At 37.4% G+C, this 21,732-nt stretch overlaps 1 protein-coding gene across 2 annotated transcripts in view; it reads right to left on the bottom strand.

Annotated features, from left to right (window-relative positions):
• The window catches only part of PSMD1 (proteasome 26S subunit, non-ATPase 1), an 85,408-nt gene that overhangs the window by 2,811 nt on the left and 60,865 nt on the right, over positions 1-21,732 (bottom strand). The window contains exons 19-23 of one of the 2 annotated variants that reach the window (XM_081585620.1): positions 14,770-14,872; positions 8,640-8,809; positions 6,878-6,970; positions 4,894-4,980; positions 4,179-4,325 (exon numbers count right to left, since the gene is read on the bottom strand). In XM_081585620.1, coding sequence (XP_081441746.1) covers positions 4,179-4,325; positions 4,894-4,980; positions 6,878-6,970; positions 8,640-8,809; positions 14,770-14,872 — 600 coding nt within the window. Of the gene's footprint in view, positions 1-4,178; positions 4,326-4,893; positions 5,175-6,237; positions 6,971-8,639; positions 8,810-14,769; positions 14,873-21,732 lie in introns of those variants that run through there. The other variant, XR_014080882.1, reaches the window with a different exon arrangement.

Here is a 21,732-nt window from a genome sequence, read left to right as displayed (position 1 = left end):
GTTATTTTTATGCATGCTAAAGTTTAAGACACACAATCTAATAGATCCTTTTATCATTTGTGTGAAAAGCATCATTTTGGACACAAAAGACAATTTATAAATGAAAAGAATATTTTTCTCCAGAAATTTTAGAATGACAGAACAATATAAATATCACAAATATCTGAGTGTTTTTCACTTTAATCTACAAATTGTTGTGATGCAAGACAGTGAAAAACTAGATGGGAAATAAAAGGGAAGTAGAATGTAGAAGCAATTCTATTAAGCCCTCTCCCAAACATATTAGCGAAAGGTAAATTCAAGCGCCAAACTGTTCACCCATCTCTGGTGTACCAATCTTATTCTATTTGCTTGCCTGTGTCAAAGGAAATGGAAAGCTGCTCTCTGTAATTAAATCAGTCAACAGTGGAGGGCACATCTGGAAAAAACACATTTCTACCAAAGCACATTACTGGGAAGGAAAAGAAGCCCAAGCACATTAGTCAAATGGTTCACATATGTATAAGCATCTCTGCAGTTCAACCTAATCTAATTTTTACCCATCAGAACCTTGCTCTGCCATGCTATAAAACTGGTGTGCCTACATGAATTTCTAAACTGTTTCCCCTATCTCAATACACACATATCCATACACATTAATCTATAACCCTTTCCCTTAAAAAGTTTGCTTTTCTTGAAAAAAAGCCATTTTATGAATGGTCCCTGACTTTACTACCAATATTCACTCGAGAACAGAGTTACTTGGCCACTATCTTAATACTCCATGGTCTAAAAGTGTGTATGAACCTCTAAAGGACCAACAGAGATTCAGCAAAGGACTTCCTGCATTTTGGAAATATATGACTCTAGGTTGTAACAGTACTATTTTGTGCTTAACTGGAATGCTCCAGCCCAAATCCTGCAGTATAACCAACATATAGGAAGAGCTTTTTATACCTACATGGTTTAGATTTATTAATGCCTTTTATGTTAGAGTTCACACACTCTCTAAGCAGAAAATAAGATATACGACAGTCTGTTTTCTGAGAAGGCTAGTGACAACTGAAGACAGAGGCAATGGGACACTTACTGCCGCCAAAAGGTCCACATTCTCTGTAAGGTGTCTTTTAAGATGAACAGCAAACAGTAGGAATGCAACCCATTTTCAAGACTAAATGCAATGTCTGAGGAAGGACCTGATGACCCTGCCAGCAGGGTACTAGAAGAGATGAGTCAAGGGGTACTCCTTTCTTCACCACAAACCCACAGAGGCAGTCTTTTTTTCCAAAACTGAGATATAATTCACATAACATAAATTAGCTCTTTTAAAGTATACAATTTAGTGTGTTTTTTTTTTAAGTATATTCACAAAGTCATGCAACCACCTCCACTATCTAATTCAAGAGCACATTCTGATGAATGTTCAATCTAAAAGAAAATTCTGCATCTATTAGCAGTCATTCTTCATTTTTCTCTACTTCCAGCTCTTGCAACCATTAAAACAACTTCTGTTTCTAGGGATTCGTCTGTTTTGGACATCTCAAATAAACAGAATCATACAACATGTGGTCTTTTGTGTCTGGCTTTTGTCACTTAGGATAATGTTTTTAGGTTCAAACATGGTGCAGTATATATCACTATGTCATTTCTTTTGGCTGAATAAAATTCATTGTGCATATCATTTTTATTTATTCATCCACCACTTGATGGACATCTGAGTTGTTTATACCTTTTGGCTATTATGTATAAAGCTGATATAAACATCAGTGTACAAGTGTTTGTGTGGACATGGTTTTCATTCTCTTGGGCATATACCACGGAGTTGAATTGCTGGGTCATATGATACGCCTGCATTTAATTTTTCAAGGAACTGTCGAATTGGTTTCCATAGAGGCTGCAACAACACTTTACACTCCTACACCAGTGCCATCTGAGGGCTCCAATTTCCCCACATCCTTGCTAACTTTAATCTAAAATTTACTGTCTGTCTTTTTGATTACAGGTATACTAGTAAGTATGATGAAGCATCTCCTTGTGGTTTTGATTTACATTTCCCTTACGATGAATGATGTTGAGAGTCTTCATGTGCTTTTGGCCATTTGTAAATCTTCTTTGGAGAAATGCCTGTTCAAATCCTTTGCCCATTAAAAAAAAAGTTATGTTTTGTGACTTTTCTAGAAAGTATTTTTGTTGTATGTGACCACTGAAATCTCTCAGTTATCTGACCGGACAGCTAATAACTAGTGAGGAGGTTCCTTAAACACTTGGAAGAATAAGTCTCCCAGTCTTTCCTGAGGGGCTATGTGTACAATTGGGGTCCTATTTTCAACAGCCAGCCAGGCACATACATAGGAAATATATTTTGGCTCATAAGTGAACAACTGTTACAGCGTCCTCTGATTTGAGCAAAGGTTTAACAATCATTTAAGTTCCAGCTGAGGCAAACCAGCCTCCTCACATGGTGTGATGACACTGAGCATATACTTTGCTGTCTTTCAGTTCAGTTCAGTTCAGTTCAGTCGCTCAGTCGTGTCTGACTCTTTGCGACCCCATGAACTGCAGCACTCCAGGCCTCACTGTCCATCACCAACTCCTGGAGTCTACCCAAACCCATGTCCATCGAGTTGGTGATGCCATCCAACCATCTCATCCTCTGTCGTCCCCTTCTCCCGCCCCCAATGCTACCTAGCATCAGGGTTGCTGTCTTTAGTTCTTTATAACTGTAAAAATCACTGGGTGTCTTGTGTGTGCTTAAAGTGTTCACTGGTTGTGTACTAATACAGCTGTTCTGGCAAGAGCAGTTTTGAAAGCATGCTGTTAGAATATATTTTCTAGAAATATGTCACTTAGGTGAGCCGGCTTGCAGATTAGACAGTGACTAATATAATGTGTCCACCGGTGAGTGAGTGAAAGTTGCTCAGTTGTGTCCGACTCTTTGTGACCCCACAGACTATAGCCCACTAGGCTCTCCTCTGTCCATGGGATTCTCCAGGCAAGAATACTGGAGTGGGTTTCCATTCCCTTCTCCACTGGTGGTTCTACCAGTTCATCCATTCAACACTACAGGCCAAGTAGTACTGGGTCCCAGTAACGCAAGATTAATAGGAGGTGGGAGAAGACCTTCAAACTATTCTATCCTTCCTGGCCTGACTGCCTGCTACCCACAAATGTCTGATGACTTGTCACCACCACCAAGTAATAGCTACTGACTGAGGATTTACCATTTATAGATATTGTTTTAGGTATTTCACATATAACAACCTATTTAATCTTAACAATATTCCTGAGTGGTAGGTAGTATCACCATTCCAATTATTAGATGAGGAAACAAACATGAAGCAATTAAATGAGCTGTCTCAGTCACACAGCTAAGACATGGCAGAGCTGCAATATAAACTCAGTTCCACCCAATTCCAGCTCTTCCATTAAATACAGCTATCTTCCATCCTCTGCCCTTGTTTCCTGATAATCTAGTTGGGTAAGACCCTGACTCACGATTGTGAGTAAGAGTTGTCACCACCAGCAGGGACCACCTTCAAGCCGATGAGAATGGGTTTACTTTTCCAGAAGGATCTAGAAATCTTATCTGTGACATTTCAGATTGGTCCAGGATTTGAATGAACTAAGTGTGTCTACTAACGGTTCTCCAGTTTGCAAGATACAAGAACCTAGAAAAGAAAGACATTACCATGCTCAAATTTCTGATCAGCATCTGTTCCTAACACGAAACTTTCTGCCCTAGAATAAATTAAGTGGCATGAAGATCCTTTTCTAACTGTAAAGCTGAACACTCTTGTGCTTGTGTATTAACTATATTACGTTGTTCAATCACATTCTTGTGAGTTAGGGATGATAATTCTTATTTTATAGTAGTGAAAACTGATGGAGAGAGGATTAGTTCTTGGCTTAAGGTCACACAGGCTGAAAGTGGTAGAATCAGGGTTTAAACTCAGGATGTCCAGCTCCAGAGTCCATGGTCCTAATCACTATGATGTAAACCTTTGGTAGATGAATGGCTACACAAAAGTCAAGAATCCAGATCTGTATGAATGGAAGGGAATGTTAACTTTTGCTAAGAGATTTATTAGTACTAGAGAGCCGTCTCCAACACTTGGGCAATTTATCCTTCTCTATAAAGATTCCATTGCCTTATAGATTAACATCCTACTGGTATATAACAAGGGCCATTGGTAACTTACTGGTTTGAAAGGCTGGTATCTACAGGTCTCAAGCATGCTTAGGACCTTAAGCTGGGCAGGCATAACTCGGGCTGGGTTATCCAATAACTGGAAGTTTGGCTCAGGTTCTTTTTTCTTCTCTTTTTCTTCCTTTTTCTCTGCCTCATCCTACGGGGGGAAAAAAAATATAGTCCCATAAAGGTTCACTTCTGTTCTACAGCATTGTTTAATAAATTTACTGAGCAACTATCAGGTGCAAAAGGTAGTTAGGATTAGATATAATGGAAGTAGAACCAAAATGATACCAGACTCAGAAGAGAGAGATGGTAACTGCTTGGGGGTGAGAGTAATATTTAACTTAATTGGAAAGGGTAAGAAGGTTTTTCCATTAGCAGAGATATTTAAATAAATGATGTTGCCTTTGCCTGAAAGGGCTCTTCTTTCTCCAACCGTCACCGCACTGTCTGATGAAAATCCTACTCTGCCCTTCAAAACCCATTTTAGTTGTCATTCCTTCCAAGAATTCATTCTTGATTTGTACCCTACTATTATTCCCATGAATGAGTTTCATTTCTAAAGTCTTTTTCAATTAAAATTTTATGAGTTTCCATGTTTGGAACAGGATAATTATTTAAAGGAAGTCAAGAGCAAGGTATAACAATGTTCAACTAAGGAAGAATCTGGACCATGACAGAGACAGCTACATCAACCCATATCACCAGAAAGTTATACCCACCACTTCCATTTTCTCCTCTTCCTTTTTCTCCTTTTCTTTTTCCTTCTTTTTAGCCTTGGCAGTTATAGATAACACAGCAGTGGAAACCTAGAGGAGTGAACAGAGTAAACTGTTGTAATCCCTTACTTACACGGGCTTCCCTAGTGCTTCAGAGGGTCAAGAATCTGCCTGCAATGCAGGAGACCCAGGTTCAGGGTCAGGAAGATCCCCTGGAGAAAGGAATGACAACCCACTCCAGTATTCTTGCCTGGAGAATGACATGGATAGAAGAGCCTGGCAGGCTACAGTCCACAGGGTCACAACAATTGAGTAACTAACACTTTCCCTTACACACAAATGCACAAGCCCAGTGAGAATTCCATTCTACAATGCTATTGTTTCCTGGTAGTAAAGAATCAAAAAGAACAAAATAATCTGGGAATATAAGGATAACTTACTGTTACAGTCATCAGGGAAATCTTTAGTTGCTAGAGGTTGTGTCCAATATAGCTTTAAACATTTTTTTTAATCTGTAGTATACCTTGGATGTTAATTTGCTACGATAAGTTTCTTAGACAGAGCTTTGAGTGCCACATCCTTTTTTACTTTATAGGGAAAGCACTGGAAAACAAAAATTTTCTCCAAACTTGGCTGTAAAGCTCTCTCACTGGACTAGATGCCCTACAATGGTAACCCACAGTGGGTAAGTGGTTAACCTGGAATTATCATCCTTGATGGGTCTCATTTAAAAAAGAGGTGAAACAGGGACCTTGAAAGGCTACGTAGTAATTGTGTAAAGCTGCCTCTGATTTAGACTCAAAGGTGGGGGGGGCACCCTGAAACACAGCTGATGAATAAGATACATAGCTGATGAACAAGATGCTATTATCAAAGGACACTATCACCTACTATTTGGAAATTTCATCAATTACATAATTATCCCTACTTAACCATAACATTTATAGCAAACAACCAACTGGCTAATACGGAATATTCTCTTAAGAGAAAAAGTCATTTTTCTAAACCTGAAGTGTCATAAAGGATAATTTAACTGAGAAAACTACAGGGACAAGCACAGTTCTCAATTTTACCATAGTTTAACTTAACACATGTCAATGAATATCTTTATACTCATTGCTAAGTCACCTCAGTCGTGTCCGACTCTGTGAGACCCCATAGATGGCAGCCCAGCAGGCTCCGCCGTCCCTGGGATTCTCCAGGCAAGAACACTGGAGTGGGTTGCCATTTCCTTCTCCAGTGCATGAAAGGGAAAAGTGAAAGTGAAGTCGCTCAGCCATGTCCGACTCTTGGTGACCCCATGGACTGCAGCCTACCAGGCTCCTCCATCCATGGGATTTTCCAGGCAAGAGTACTGGAGTGGGGTGCCATTGCCTTCTCCGCATTGGGAGAGTATAAGTCGGTTATATCCATTTTGAAAGTTAATACTTATAAAAATTAACAATATGCATTACTTTTGATCAAGCAATTCCACATCTAAGATCCTAACTTACGGATACACTTGTACAAGTGCACAAATACACATGTATAAAAACTCTATCCCAGTCTCATCTGTAACAGTGACAAATCAGAAATAACCTTAAATGTCTATCAGACAAGGAACTGGTAAAACAACATACACACAAAGGGATTGCTCTGCAGCTTTGGAAAAAATGAGATCAATACACATTAAAAGAACCATTAAAATGAAAACAGTAAGACGCAGAACAGTATGTAGAAAACAGAACTTGTATAAAAAGTATTGACGTGTGCAGAAAAAACATTTGGAGGATTCACAAATTGTGACTCCTGAAACATGGGACCTGGATGACCAGGAGAGAAAAGGGCTTTTACTCCATACTCTTGTGTAATGCTGGGTTTGACTGTAAGAAGTATTACTTTAAAAATACCTACTTTAAAACATAACAGTATTTAAAACAAACCCAAGTAAAACACTAAGCAGCTCCTATATAGGTACAAATGGTGCTCAAAGTAACAAAGAACCTACCTTTTCCTTTTCTTTTTCTTTTGGTACTTCCAGAGGGGCAGGATACGCAAATGTTGATGGTTTACAGTTTGATTTATATTGAACTTTTGGCATCTGAAGAAATAAGAGAATTCCTCCCCTTTATTAAAATAATCAAAATCAAGGTTTAAGGATTCTATACTCTAAATAAGCATACAGATGCAAAGGGACGCCAGAAGTTTCAATTCACATTAAATCATACAGTTATTCAATCATGTTACCACACTTCCCTTAAAGGCATCTGTCTTCTTTCACTGAGTTAGTTTTGAGGTGCTTTACAGAACTACTGTGGTTCCCTTTACTTTCTTAAAGCTCTGTGCCATTGAACAGGCATCCCTTTCATTTTTCATTTTACCATGCACTCTGCTTCAGAGGGTTAAGTCCCAATCATGGTGTGAGCATCAGATCAACTGTTACCTTTTTTGTAGTGTCATCTGATTATTTAATCTGCACACCTAACTTCCATGTCCCTTCCTTACACTATAGAGTCTAGCATGAGCCTAATGGAAAAGTTGGCTTTGCATTATTTGGTGACCAGGTTTAAAGTTCTCTAGTCTAAATTTTTCTCTATTTACCCAATTTGCATTGATAGGGAATGGTAATAAGCATCACACTTACTAGGACAAGCAACGTTGTCTTTTCCATCTCACTTTCATTATAAGGAATGGACACAGAGATCACAAAACTGTGTGCCAGAGGAAGAAGTCCCTAAAGATTACACTGCATGTTTAACCACAATGTTAGAGATTGGGAAACCAAAAGACTCTTGCTCTAAGAGAGCAAACTGCTCAATATACATATATATGAGTAGTTAATACTGAAACACTTACAGGACAATTAATTGGCTATACAGCTATACTGAAAAAAAAAAAATCAATCCAGTGAAACACTCCATCTTTACTCGTCATTTTTTTACCTAAAATTTTTCCACCCTGAAAACTTAAAGAATGTTTTAACAACAGTGATGACCAAATGTAAGAGTTATTTAAAGGTCAGAAAGCCTCTGAGAGGATGGAAGACCAAGAAAGTGAATGACTAAGCCAAAGGACTGAGAAAGACACAAGTGAAACCATGACCCTCCCATCCCCCCCGCAAAATAGTGTGATGACAGGGAATGCATCACCTTAAGTCTTTGACTTATGTGACCAGTTTCATTCTGTCACTGCCCTTGGCTCCTCACCTCCCTGGTCCCATTTTGTCACTACCAAAGGGACATCCACCTATCTTGTTTTCCCTTTAGTAACAATCCTTTCCTCCAGCAAATACTCCAGCATCACATAACAGTGGAACATATCCCTGTCTCTAACTTTTCTTTCTTAGTAAGATTTAGTTTAGGTCTCCTTTGCCCAGACTGTTGCAACAGCATTGTAACAAATTTCCACTGATACCAGAATGATGTTCCTAAACTGCAAATCTCACCATGTCATTTATCTGCATGAAATCCTACAACAGCTCTCACAGACCTTCAATATTAAATAAAATTCATCAATGATTATAAAGCCTTTCCATGTTTTTATATTTTGCCCCCTCTCACCATTTCTTAACTGATTTACCCAAGGTTACACTGTTAGTAAAGAGACTTAATTTTCAAAACTTCCACCAACATACTCCTCTCAGTAAGGTGACTCAGTCTGAGGGGAAAATATTTTATTAATAAGATGCCAACTAATCTTTAAAATTTTCATGAAAATCCTCTTACAGGATATAGTAAAGATATACTATAAAACAGCTCTTGCAAACATACCTTTAAGTCTTTGTTCAGGCCAATGACACAGGTAGGAGTATAAGCCAATGACAGGAAGTGTGAAAGAGGAAACCAGAACCAGAACTGGGTAAAGACAAGGACGCCAACCACAGAAGGCATATGGGTGTGCCCAGTTCTGGACTGCAAGGAGATCGTGACATTATGTCCACCTGCAAAAAGGAGAGAAATCACGAACATGAACCTAGCAGAGCAAACTGAAATTTCTAAGTCCTGCACTAGAGAAGAATTTGGTGATCAGTTTGAGAGTATAGTTCATAAAATCTAATATGAAGTCACTGGAATTAGCCAGTGATCTATGAAGAGTCTCCAAAAGGAAATGCTGGACTCAGGGTAATCGAAAACTTCTTTATATATATATATATACACACACATACACATACACACACACACATACGCTAGGCATTTTTAAAAAACTAAGCCTGAAGGACATCAGAACTTGTATGCTAAATTAAATATTAATCTATACTGTACACTGGCTTTTAATGCACAAACAAAAAGTAAAATTTTAGCACATATCATATTTGCAAACAATAGCATAAGACAAGAGGTAGATACTATTTTCTTATTTTTGTCTTTCTGCTTTAGTATTGTCTGAATGCAGGTAGCACCAAGATTAACTAGGCCTGTGATCTTATATAAATCATTTTACCTTGAAAAGTTTTTTTTGCCCCATTGGCAAAATGAGAGTTTGAACTTGACCATCTGTACTAGAGCACTACCATGAACAAAAGAAAAATTTTAATATATAATCCTTGATTTGATTGAAAAAATTTTTGGAGGAAGCATAATATATAAAACAAATCAGAGCTAATTCTATTAAATCAGAAGAGATTTTGGGCTTGAACCTGACCTATTAATCTACCAGTTGCCATGTCTCCTAGACTATCCCCTGAGGGAGTACAGAGAAATACAGTTTGAAAGCTAGTTAAAAAGAACTAAGGTCTAAGTGTCAGTTAGCTACATCTTTACAGGCCCTCATAAGGCTGAGATTCTAGGATGCTCTGGAGGTTGCAAACATGAATGTCCTAAACAAATGAGAAAGCAGTACGACTGAAGCAAACTGAAAAGTTCATATCATATTTAAAGAGAACATGTTACTTGGGGTGTAGGTCCATGGTCATCATGTAATTTTGTTTTTAAAAGTACACTTGAATCTGGATCACTGACAAACATTTGCAGATTTTGCTAGGCAGGCAAAAACATGTGTTTAAGGCAGATATGGCCCACGGGCTACTGTGTTGCTGCCTCTGGTCTATAGTAACAGTGTTAGTGTTGGACCCTAGAACTCTGGGATGCGAATTTTGTACTTCATATAATATAGCCTATGAAAACAGGGCTTGTTTGTGCCTAGTCAACATCCTAATCTGAATTCCAATTGTGGACCTCCATTGCTTGATTCCACTTCATCTCAGTATCTCACAGATGCCTTCACGTTTTGCTTGGAATCAGGAAGTGAGTACAAACTTTACTAAGCCAAAAAGCATTTTAATTTTTTGTAAGAATCAGGGTTCTACTGTTCAACCAAATAACCTAGATTTTTTCAGTACTCCTCTATAGATATTTCATTTATGATTTTACCTAGAAAAAATCAGGTATACTTTAAATGTATTTTTCCAACAGGAATGAGTTCTACTTTTACTGTTGGCTTATATTCCTCCCCATTCTGACCCCACATTCACAGAATGCTTACTACAGATTGAGAATTCTGAACAAAATGTTGAAAAAGATTTCAAGCAGCTCCAATCTAGTGAAGATGGATAATTTCATAATTAAAATAAGGCATAAAAGTATTATGACAGACATAAAGCTAGGCCCACCTAACCCATGGCAGAGGCTGAAGAGGGTAGAAGGGAAGGAAAGGCTTCCTAGAGAATGCGATATTTGATTGACCTAAGTTTTGAAGCCGAATTTCCTTTTATTTCAATGAAATCTATCTTCTTCAGACTTAGAAACTAAACCTGCCTTTTGTTTTAACAGTGTGAGATTAATATAAAACAAGGGCAAGTTTATTTTATTGATAGTATTTGCAAAGTTTCATAAACTTCAACTATAAACTTTATTATCTTCAGCTTTTCTCCATGAAGAGACTAAATCATTGAGTGAGTTCTCATAAACTTCAACTTCACTCATTTCTTTGAAGTCTCACTCTCCAGATTTTCTCTACTACCATTACTGCTGCTGCTGCGTCGCTTCAGTCGTGTCCGACTCTGTGCGACCCCATAGATGGAAGCCCGCCAGGCTCCCCTGTCCCTGGGATTCTCCAGCCAAGAACACTGGAGTGGGTTGCCATTTCCTTCTCCAATGCATGAAAGTGAAAAGTGAAAGTGAAGTCGCTCAGTCGTGTCTGACTCTTCGCGACCCCACGGACTGCAGCCTACCAGGCTCTTCTGTCCATGGGATTTTCCAGGCAAGAGTACTGGAGTGGGGTGCCATTGCCTTCTCCCTAACTTCTGAGACAAATCATAGTACTAAAATTTTTTCTAAAACAAAGTGAAAAAGGGTAAGGAAATAATTTTATGCTCCTAATAGTGAACATGGCAGTACAGAACTTTTAATAACACTAAAAAGAGAAATGGAAAGAAGCACCATAACTTGATTGGTTCATCACAGATCAAATAGACACAAAAAAAGTGGTGGAAGGAGAGAGCGGTTCAAAGAAGAAGGAGGGGAAAACACACAGAGGACTTCTAGTAGAGACAGCAGAATAAAGCTAAAATAAAGAATTATTCTCTCCCCATTTCCTTAACAAATGACTCTGATTTAGTAAAAACCAATGAATGAATGAGTAAAGGGCTGAAGTCTAAAATCATAAAATTCAAAAAGCAGCAGCTAAAAGAAAAAATAAAAGATTATGGAGTGGTAAAATGTTACTTCTAAATCCTATTTAAGAACCAATTACCAAAAACAGTCAATCTGAAAAGGCTACATACTGTATGATTCCAACTATATAACATTCTGGAAAAGGAAACACTAAAGCTAACAGATAGCAAAAAAGATCAGTGGCTGCCAGGGGACTGGAGATAGGAGGGAGGGAGGGACGAAAAGGTACAGCACAGAGGATTTTTGAGGTAGTAAAACTATTCTGTATAATACTGTAAAGGTGGATACATATCATTATGCATCTATGAAAATCCACAGAGTGAACCTGAATGTATACTAGAGACTGACAAAATCCAGTCAGTTAAGTGTCAAGTCTTAGTATAGATATCCTGGAAAAAGAAGCAGCATAAAAGAAATGGTGGTAAGCAATGAATTCCTTTAAATATGAATCTAAGACTAAACTGAGAATTATAATTTCACAAGAGAATGTATGTTATGAGCCATGACAATGAATCATAAGCTGGAATCAAGACTACTGGGAGAAATATCAACAGCCTCTGATATGCAGATGATGCCACATGGCAGAAAGTGAAGAAGAACTACAGAGCCTTTTGATGAAGGAAAAAGCTGGCTTAAAACTCAATATTCAAAAAAACTAAGATCATGGCATCAGAGCCTATCACTTCATGGCAAATAGATGTGGAAAATGTCAAAAGAGTGTCAGATTTCATTTTTTGGGGCTCTAAAATCAATGCGGATGGTGACTGCAATGACAAAATTAAGAGACGCTTGCTCCTTGGAAGAATAGCTATGACAAACCTAGACAGTGCATTAAAAAGCAGGGACAGCACTTTGTTATCAAAGGTCCGTATAGTCAAAGCAACAGTTTTTTCAGTAGTCATGTATGGATGTGAGAGCTGGACCATAAAGAAGGCTGTGAAGAGTGTGAAGTGAAAGTCACTCAGTCGTGTCCAATTCTTTGCAACCAAATGGACTGTAGCCCGCCAGGCTTCTCTGTCCGTGGAGTCCTCTAGGCAAGAATACTGGAGTGTGTAGGTGTTCCTTTCTCCAGAGGATCTTCCCAATCCAAGGCTCGAACCCAGGTCTTCCGCATTGCAGGCAGATTCTTTACTGTCTGAGCCCCCAGGCAAGCCCAAGAATACTGAATGGGTAGCCTATCCCTTCTCCAGGGGATCTTCCTGATGCCGGGGGCTCCTGCACTGTAGGTGGATTCTTTAACAGCCGAGATACCAGGGAAGCCCAAAGAAGGCTGTATGCTGATGAATTGATGCTTTTGAACTGTGGTGCTGGAAAAAACTCTTGAGAGTCCCTTAGACAGCAAAGTGATCAAACCAGCCAATCCTAAAGGAAATCAACCTTGATGACTGATGCTAAAGCTGAAACCCCAGTACTTTGGCCACCTGATGCAAAGAACTGACTCACTGGAAAAGATCCTGATGTTGGGAAAGACTGAGGGCAAGAGAAGGGGATGACAGAGGATGGATGGTTGGATGGCATAACTGACTCAATGGACATGAGTTTGAGCAAACTCTGGGAGACAGTGAAGGACAGGGAAACTTGTAGTGCTGCAGTTCATGGGGTCATAAAGAGTTGGACATGACTTAGCGACTGAACAACAACAATGATAATGTAAGTGTAACATAAAAACCTTGAAAGGTGGCAAAGAATGAGAAGGAAGAAACTATGGCGTGTCAATGTCTGTAATGTTTATAACCGCAGGAGAAAGAGAATCAATACTGTCAAGAACTGAAATGGTTTACTTCATCTGAAGTATCCATAGAATATCTTCCTTATTTATATACAGCTGCAATGACCTATTTTTAAATTGAAAAGAGAAAAATATAAACTGTACCTTAAACACTAAAAATTTAAGCAGAGAACTCTCAACTTCTTGGAAAATTAAAACAAAACAAATGCCACTAGACAAATGGATTAAAAGAGAAGAGTATTTGCCTTAAAAACTTAGAAAACTGCACTAACATTACAAAAAAAAAAAGAGAGAGAGAGAAAAGCAAATAAAAGAGTCAAGCCAAAATAAAGAATCTAGGGGGCAGAAAGACTAACAGTAGCATATAAACAATACAAAGAGAAATCTAATAAATTTAATCAAGAAAAAGGTAAAACAATCTACTTAGAAAGGAGACAGATTTTTTTAAAAGCCTTATCTATAAGGGAGATTACCTAAAATCATAAAATAAGGACACTGAAAATCTTGATATGACCAAAAAATACTCCAAGTGGAAAATATGAAGAGGTTTAACCAAAAAAAAACTAAGATATCAAAATATTCAGCTTCTCTTCCTGATCTCATTCACTAGAAATATAAACACATTTCTAGTTGAGCAATAAAATAGTGGTAATAAATATGGTTAACAGTTATTAGAAGAAATTAAGATAACTAATATGTTTGAGAGCTCACCTAATAATAGAATTACTATGAAAACCTTGAGATACTATTTCTTACCTTCCAAATCAGCAAAGATTAATAAAAGAGATTATATTCTTTTTTGTTCTTTTATAATTCATATATTATATACATGACTAGGGTACAGTTAGAGAAAGAATCTCATACTTTAATAATTAGTTATGATCACTCCCTTCTACTGTACTGAGTGAGATATCACCAAGAATAACAAACAGTTAAAGAGTATGCTGCTAAATGAACCCCAAGTCCAAGGCCCTAAAACACACCATTCTATCTTGAAAAGTCAGCCCATTTCTTTTGAAACAAATCATAGCGTGGTAATGATGCATGTGAATTCAGGAGCCAGTACAATGTGCTATGCATACTAGGCAAATAGTACACGTACCTTATTTTAGGATGATTTGGCTGCTAGAATTTGTCTAAAACTTATTTTCCTCAAAAAATTTCCAATGTCAACTTGTTTAAAACTGATACATACTAAGAAAATTAAAGGAAAAAAATCATCCAACACTCATCAAACACTTTACTAAGGTTCTGGAATGGTTTTAATTGCTTTACATGTATTTTTAATCCTCCCAACACTATGAGGTAGACTCTACAAGACAAGAAAACAGACATAAAGAGGGGAAATATAGCTAGGACTGTAAAGGGACTGGGATTCAAACCCTGACAGTCTGCAGCTTTAACTATACTAAATTATTTCTAAGAACTGCAGATTCCAAATTTTTTCCAGAAATAATTTGTCTCAGACTCCATTTCTACTTTGTCATATAGTTAGAACACATATTTCATTAGATTTAGTTTAAAGAGATAAATAAATCTGGAAGATTTAAAAACATTTACCTGCGTCCAGTATGCCCTGGGCCAAAATAGCGCCAAACTTGGCCATGACATCATCATGTTTATCATTGATGACTTTGGAATACAGCTGTCTGAACTGATTCACCTGAAGGAACAAGAAAAAGAATTACAGCCTAATTCTATTCACTTGCTGTGTGATTTTAGAGCAGGGAACAAACAGATTGCTCAAGTGGTAATGAAACCTAAATTCTGATTCACAACATGCAAACAGAGGGGGATCTGGATCAAATTTGACGGCAGACCTATCCCATGGTTGAAACACAGATGTCACGACTTTTCTGTATTAGAGCATCAGTTCTGTTTTCAATCCTCAGTCCACAGTGGATGATTCAGACTCGGGGGAATGTTGAATGCGATTTTGTACTGCACCACTGTTAGTCAGCAGGCTGAAACTGTGTGAGTGAACACAGGCTTTCACTGCACTGTGAATTAGGGCTATTCTGCGTACCATCCACCTACAGGGCTCCTATCGGGCATAGATCTACCTTAAAACAAACTACTCTTCACTGCAGCTGCATGAGTATGTTTTGGATTTATATTCACATACAATACAGATTTCCATTATGCACACACATTAACTTTATGAGGAGTAATAATTACTCTTATTAACAGAACACACCAAAATGGAACACACATGGTGCCACATTTAGGGAGAGATTATGGGTAATTTTTGTTTGCTTATTATTTTCTGTATTTCCTAAAATTAACATATATTAATTTTTATAATTAGAAAATAGGATTTATAAAATATATGTTCTTGTTAAAGTGCCTATGATTTCTGGGTGACAATAAGGGAAACATTTTATGTTTCTTCCATGTCTTACACTTCTCTTTTCCCACTAAGCACTTTTCAAATGGTAGCTACTCAGAAAGAAGCCTGCTAGTTCAAGAGGCAATGATTATGGAGTTCCCAAAATCTGCCAAAAGCAGAAAATACTGAATTTGAGTTTCCTAACATAATGATTTTATCTACACTACATTTGAATGCAGAGTTCCAAAGAACAGCAAGGAGAGATAAGAAAGCCTTCCTCAGTGATCAATGCAAAGAAATAGAGGAAAACAATAGAATGGGAAAGACTAGAGATCTCCTCAAGAAAATTAGAGATGCCAAGGGAACATTTCATGCAAAGATGGGCTCAATAAAGGACAGAAATGGTATGGACCTAACAGAAGATATTAAGAAGAGGTGGCAAGAATACACAGAAGAACTGTACAAAAAAGATCTTCATGATCCAGATAATCACGATGGTGTGATCACTCACCTAGAGCCAGACTGCCTGGAATGTGAAGTCAAGTGGGCCTTAGGAAGCATCACTACAAACAAAGCTAGTGGAGGTGATGGAATTCCAGTTGAGCTATTTCAAATCCTCAAAGATGATGCTGTGAAAGTGCTGCACTCAATGTCAGCAAATCTGGAAAACTCAGCAGTAGCCACAGGACTGGAAAAGGTCAGTTTTGATTCCAATCCCAAAGAAAGGCAATGCCAAAGAATGCTCAAACTACCGCACAATTGCACTCATCTCACATGCTAGTAAAAGTAATGCTCAAAATTCTCCAAGCCAGGCTTCAGCAATATGTGAACCGTGAACTTCCAGATATTCAAGCTGGTTTTAGAAAAGGCAGAGGAACCAGAGATCAAATTGCTAACATCCGCTAGATCATCAAAAACACAAGAGAGTTCCAGAAAAACATTTACCTCTGCTTTATTGCCTATGCCAAAGCCTTTGACTGTGTGGATCACAATAAACCGTGGAAAATTCTGAAAGAGATGGGAATACCAGACCATCTGACTTGTCTCTTGAGAAACCTGTATGCAGGTCAGGAGGCAACAGTTACAACTGGACATGGAACAACAGACTGGTTCCAAATAGGAAAAGGAGTATGTCAAGGCTGTATATTGTCACCCTGCTTATTTAACTTATATGCAGAGTACATCATGAGAAACGCTGGGCTGGAGGAAGCACAAGCTGGAATCAAGATTGCTGGGAGAAATATCAATAACCTCAGATATGCAGATGACACCACCCTTATGGCAGAAAGTGAAGAACTAAAGAGCCTCTTGATGAAAGTGAAAGAGGAGACTGAAAAAGTTGGCTTAAAGCTCAATGTTCAGAAAACTAAGATCATGGCATCCGGTCCCATCACTTCATGGCAGACAGACGGGCAAACAGTGGAAACGGTGGCTGACTTCATTTTTCTGGTCTCCAAAATAACTTCAGATGGTGATTGTAGCAATGAAATTAAAAGACGCTTACTCCTTGGAAGGAAAGTTATGACCAACCTAGACAGCATATTAAAAAGCAGAGACATTACTTTGCCAACAAAGGTCCATCTAGTCAAGGATATGATTTCTGCAGTAGTCATGTATGGATGTGAGAGTTGGACTATAAAGAAAGCTGAGCACTGCAGAATTGATGCTTTTGAACTGTGGTGTTGGAGAAGACTCTTGAGAGTCCCTTGGACTGCAAGGAGATCCAACCAGTCCATCCTAAAGGAGATCAGTCCTGGGTGTTCATTGGAAGGACTGATGTTGAAGCTGAAGCTCAAATACTTTCGTCACCTGATGCGAAGAGATGACTCATTTGAAAAGACCGTGATGCTGGGAAAGATTGAGGGCAGGAGGAGAAGGGGATGACAGAGGATGAGATGGTTGGATGGCATCATCAACTCGATGGACGTGGGTTTGGGTGGACTCTGGGAGTTGGTGATGGACAGGGAAGCCTGGCGTGCTGCGATTCATGGGGTCGCAAAGAGTCGGACACGACTGAGTGACTGAACTGAACTGAACTGAACATATTCTTTCAGAATCTCTTCTCTTTTTCAGTTATCTTGGTCTGGGAGGTCACACTGCGATATAATACAGAGCAATACAGGAACAGACAACACTGGCTTATAAATACCTCTGCTCCAATAAGCTGTTTGGGTAAGTTCTCGATACTGATCTTTTCTGAGTCTCAGTTTCTTCATCTCTACAGGGATTGTAACACCTACATGGCTGTTGTAAGGATCATATGAGGTAATATATACATAAAGTAATGTGTAAAAGGCATTGTATAGTTCAATAAGCATGGCTGTCTTACCATACCAGAGAAGAATCCCACCAGTCCTCCATGACTATTACCTCTAACAAAACAATACTTCTTAAAATGGTGTTCACTTTTATTCATAGGCAGCAACAGAAGGTGATGGGGAAAACAATGAGCTAACTGTGCTACTACCCAGCTTATGACCATTAACAAGCTGCTTCTCTACATCTTACTTTCTCTAACTATAAAACCCTGCATGATGAGATCATCACCAAATTCCCTGCCAGCTTTAAAAATCCTAAGGTTTGATGCTTTTACTCTGGTTCAACAGGTCAAATTCCTTTGATTCTGAACTTAGTTTAGACAAACACTTACATTACCTTATATAGGATGGAAATTTTATGTGCTAGCAGTTTATGAAATAGTTCATGAACTTATAAAAAGAAACACCGGACAAAGCACTGTATGTACATTGTAAGGAAAAATTTAAATATAAAATCACATCCAAAATAAGAGGACAACATCTGAAATATGGAATTAAAAAAAAAATCAATACAAATATATAATGGGTTTATCCAATTAACAGTAACTAGACTAGTACTTAAAAAGCCAGTTTTTGTTCATCACTTAAAAATTTTCCTCACATTTTATTACTTATGCAGCAGTGACTTCATTTTCATTATTATTATTCTTCATAAAGAATTTCATGGCTAAGGATCATGATTTTCTGACTCAACTTCATCAGTATGAATAGTTTGGCCCCTACAGAAAACAAATTAGAATTTGTAGAAGAAAGTTACATTAATTTCCCATTTTATATCATGATAATCTCAAAGAAAAGATAATTAAATTTCAGACAATGCTGTGATCCATGCTTTCTGCTGTGCTTAATTAAAGTCTACCTTCTCCAAATTCCTACATTTTAAACATTCATCATGTTTTTAATTCTATACACCTTATACTGTTGGGGGAAAAAAAACAATCTATGCTTGTATGCCAGAGAAAAAATAAAGGTAGGGGGAGAAGGGAATAAAATTCCATTGAGTCTTTTCTGTTGTTACTTATCACCTAGGTATGTCTCTTCCTCTCTCTTTTTTTTTCCCTTCAGTTTTCCAGGATATAGAAATGAAGCTGTACATCAGGGATCAGTTTCAGAGGGTTTTTTTTGCCCCCTTTTATCTTTCTATAATAATACATTAGCTCTTATGACTTCAACTAGGTCTCTTAGTTCCTTCCACAAAATCCTTGAGGCCAAATGAATTTTGCAATTCAGAACTCACAGTTAACATGGTGCATACACCATGGGTAGTATCCCATAATTAACCAAATTAATATTTCTGAAGCAGCAAAATGACTGAATATTTACTAAATGGGATAAAGGCTATAAACGTGTTCATACGAGGTTAGATTTTACAGCCAAATGAGAGCTTAAAAACCAAGAAAATTCTTATTTAGAGTTTTCTGGAGTTTGGAATTGCAGATAAAGGGCTCTGGACTTACATAATTTATCTGGACCAGCTCCTATTTTTTTCTTTAGTTCTGATTATTTTCCTATGTTCTCATCTTATCTCCAAATGACTTGCTATAATCTTAAACTTAACGTGACTAAAGTGAAAATTATTTTTCTTCTTTTTCAACATATTCCTGGCAGTGCTATTATAATTTCCTCCTATCTATATCCCAAATCATGTTTCTAGCTCCCTCCTCAATTTTATTAGTATTATTTTGTTCATGTTGCCTGTGCCTTTTCTTTATATTACCACCGACACCTGTAGTGTCCAAGTCCCCTCTTACTTAAGCCAACAGTATGTAATATAGATTTCTATTTACAAATGTGTTATGCTGTAAAATAAACCTTATAAAAGTTGATGCTGATTTATTTTAGAACTGCAAAAGCTTATCAAACTTGGCCAAATATGATCCTACTTCCAAAAAGGGTACATGTCAGTGGTGGGAGAAGCTTCCTTGTAGCAGGTCTTAGGCTTGATGATATTAGACAAGGATGAGCACTAGATCCTATTCTTACACTTCAATATTTTCATCTGATTCTATGTATGTTACTTGCTACATGCATATTCAAGTAACTGCTAACAGTGGAAATAAGAAAAACAGATGATAGATTCTTCATAAAGGGTTTGGTTCTGGAGACAAAATAACTCCAAAGATCTATAAAAGAACATTACTCTAGTTAAATGGTTCTGATCCTCTGGTATAACAGCTTTTTAAATTGGGTCTGTAATCACCCAAAGGGGTATGCAGGTTCTTAGGCCTATGTTTGTGAGAGTAAGAAACCGGCAGAAGAAAAGCAAAGATGTACTGGAGTTAATTCAAGTAAGACCACAACGTGTAGAGCTTAGTGTTAAGACAGCATTCTATAAAAGGATGTGATATAGATCATGATTACATAAAAAACATTTCCTTTGGAAATTTCCATTGAGTATCTCACAAAATGTCTCAGAAATATCTCTTTTGAATTCCTTTGAGGAAAGGGTTATAGTCTTGATTAAATTAACATGTGACTTTTGATTTCAAGGCATTTTCACTTTATTTCATGGGCTGGTTGTAACCTTCTGACTAGGACCCTGTAGCCTCGAGAACTTACTTCTCTTCAAGCTTGTTAATAGTTGTTTCTTTTCAGCAATAACATATACCACCCCAAAAGAATATCGTTTTTTTTTTTTGCCTCACTGTGAGGCTTGCAGGATCTTAGTTCCCTGACCAGTTTCTCTGCAGTGGAAGCGTGGAGTCCTAACCACTGGACCACCAGGGAATACCCAGAATATCAATGTTGTCTTCTTAGCAATTATCAGATAAAAAAGAGATGATATAAACTATAGTCTACAAAGCTCTTGATCATATGCTTCAGAGCAGAAAACAACGAAACAGAACTTAAAACTTTAAGGATTTATGAACTGAGTAACAGTTTCACTCTAAGGGATAGTATTTCCAGAAAAAACATTTGTTGTATAAAGTTTTGCTTTTTTGTCATTGGGGTACATACTTAATTCTCCCCCATGGAATTTATATTAATGGCATAGGCTACCAGGTATAACTATATTTCAACATTCTTAATCAATACCAAAGATTCTGATACAACGTGAAGATGGAAGTGTGTCCCACATATTCACATCAGCTAAGACTTGGTTCAACAAAATGTTTATGAATGATTACAAAATGATAATTATTCAAATTGCTGCATTCTTTTTAACTTTTTCTAAATATGAAAAGGTTTTACTTATTTATTAGAATAAATAGCTGAAGGTTTTTTGAAACTACACAACCTACTGCAACCTAACCTCACCCTCACTCCAAAGTACTTGGCCATTGTTGGTACACAGTTCATGGTTATAAAATCAAATCAATGAAATCCTACAGCAGAGAATGGGAAGATGGTAAAACATCTGTCATGTTCATAATACATACAATATGAAAGCAACAGGTCAAAGTGAATAAATATCTGTATATTACTGTTAGGGGAGATGCATTCCATGACCAAACTTCCTTCTTTAATGACATTACTCAGTTGGATAATTTCTAGCTAACAAAGATCAACAGATGATCAAAAGCAGACATAAAAGATGCAAAAGCTACTCATACAATAACTACTGTATTTAAAAACAAAACCCAAAAAGAAATGTGGTCTGTTTGAAAACGTGTTTATATTCTAGAAGATATAATACATTAAGTAATATATTATTAAAAGAGAATGCGAAGTTTGATTCTATTTCTGCAATAATCCAATTTTTAGAAGTCTTAAAAGTGATTTTGAAAGAGTAGAACTGGATTAAAAAAAAACAAAAAACAGCAACAAAAATGATAGCAACTGCTCAGAAACTGAAATTTATTAAAGTTTCACAGAATAATCAATGAATTCTAAAATTATTTTTCTCCTTCACCCTCCCTTGCCCTCCCCCGGTCT

Source organism: Giraffa tippelskirchi, chromosome 3 (genome assembly GCF_054371585.1).
Source record: "Giraffa tippelskirchi isolate mGirTip1 chromosome 3, T2T-mGirTip1v1.2.pri, whole genome shotgun sequence".
NCBI lineage: Eukaryota > Metazoa > Chordata > Mammalia > Artiodactyla > Giraffidae > Giraffa > Giraffa tippelskirchi.
This window is presented reverse-complemented; position numbering and strand designations above follow the sequence as displayed.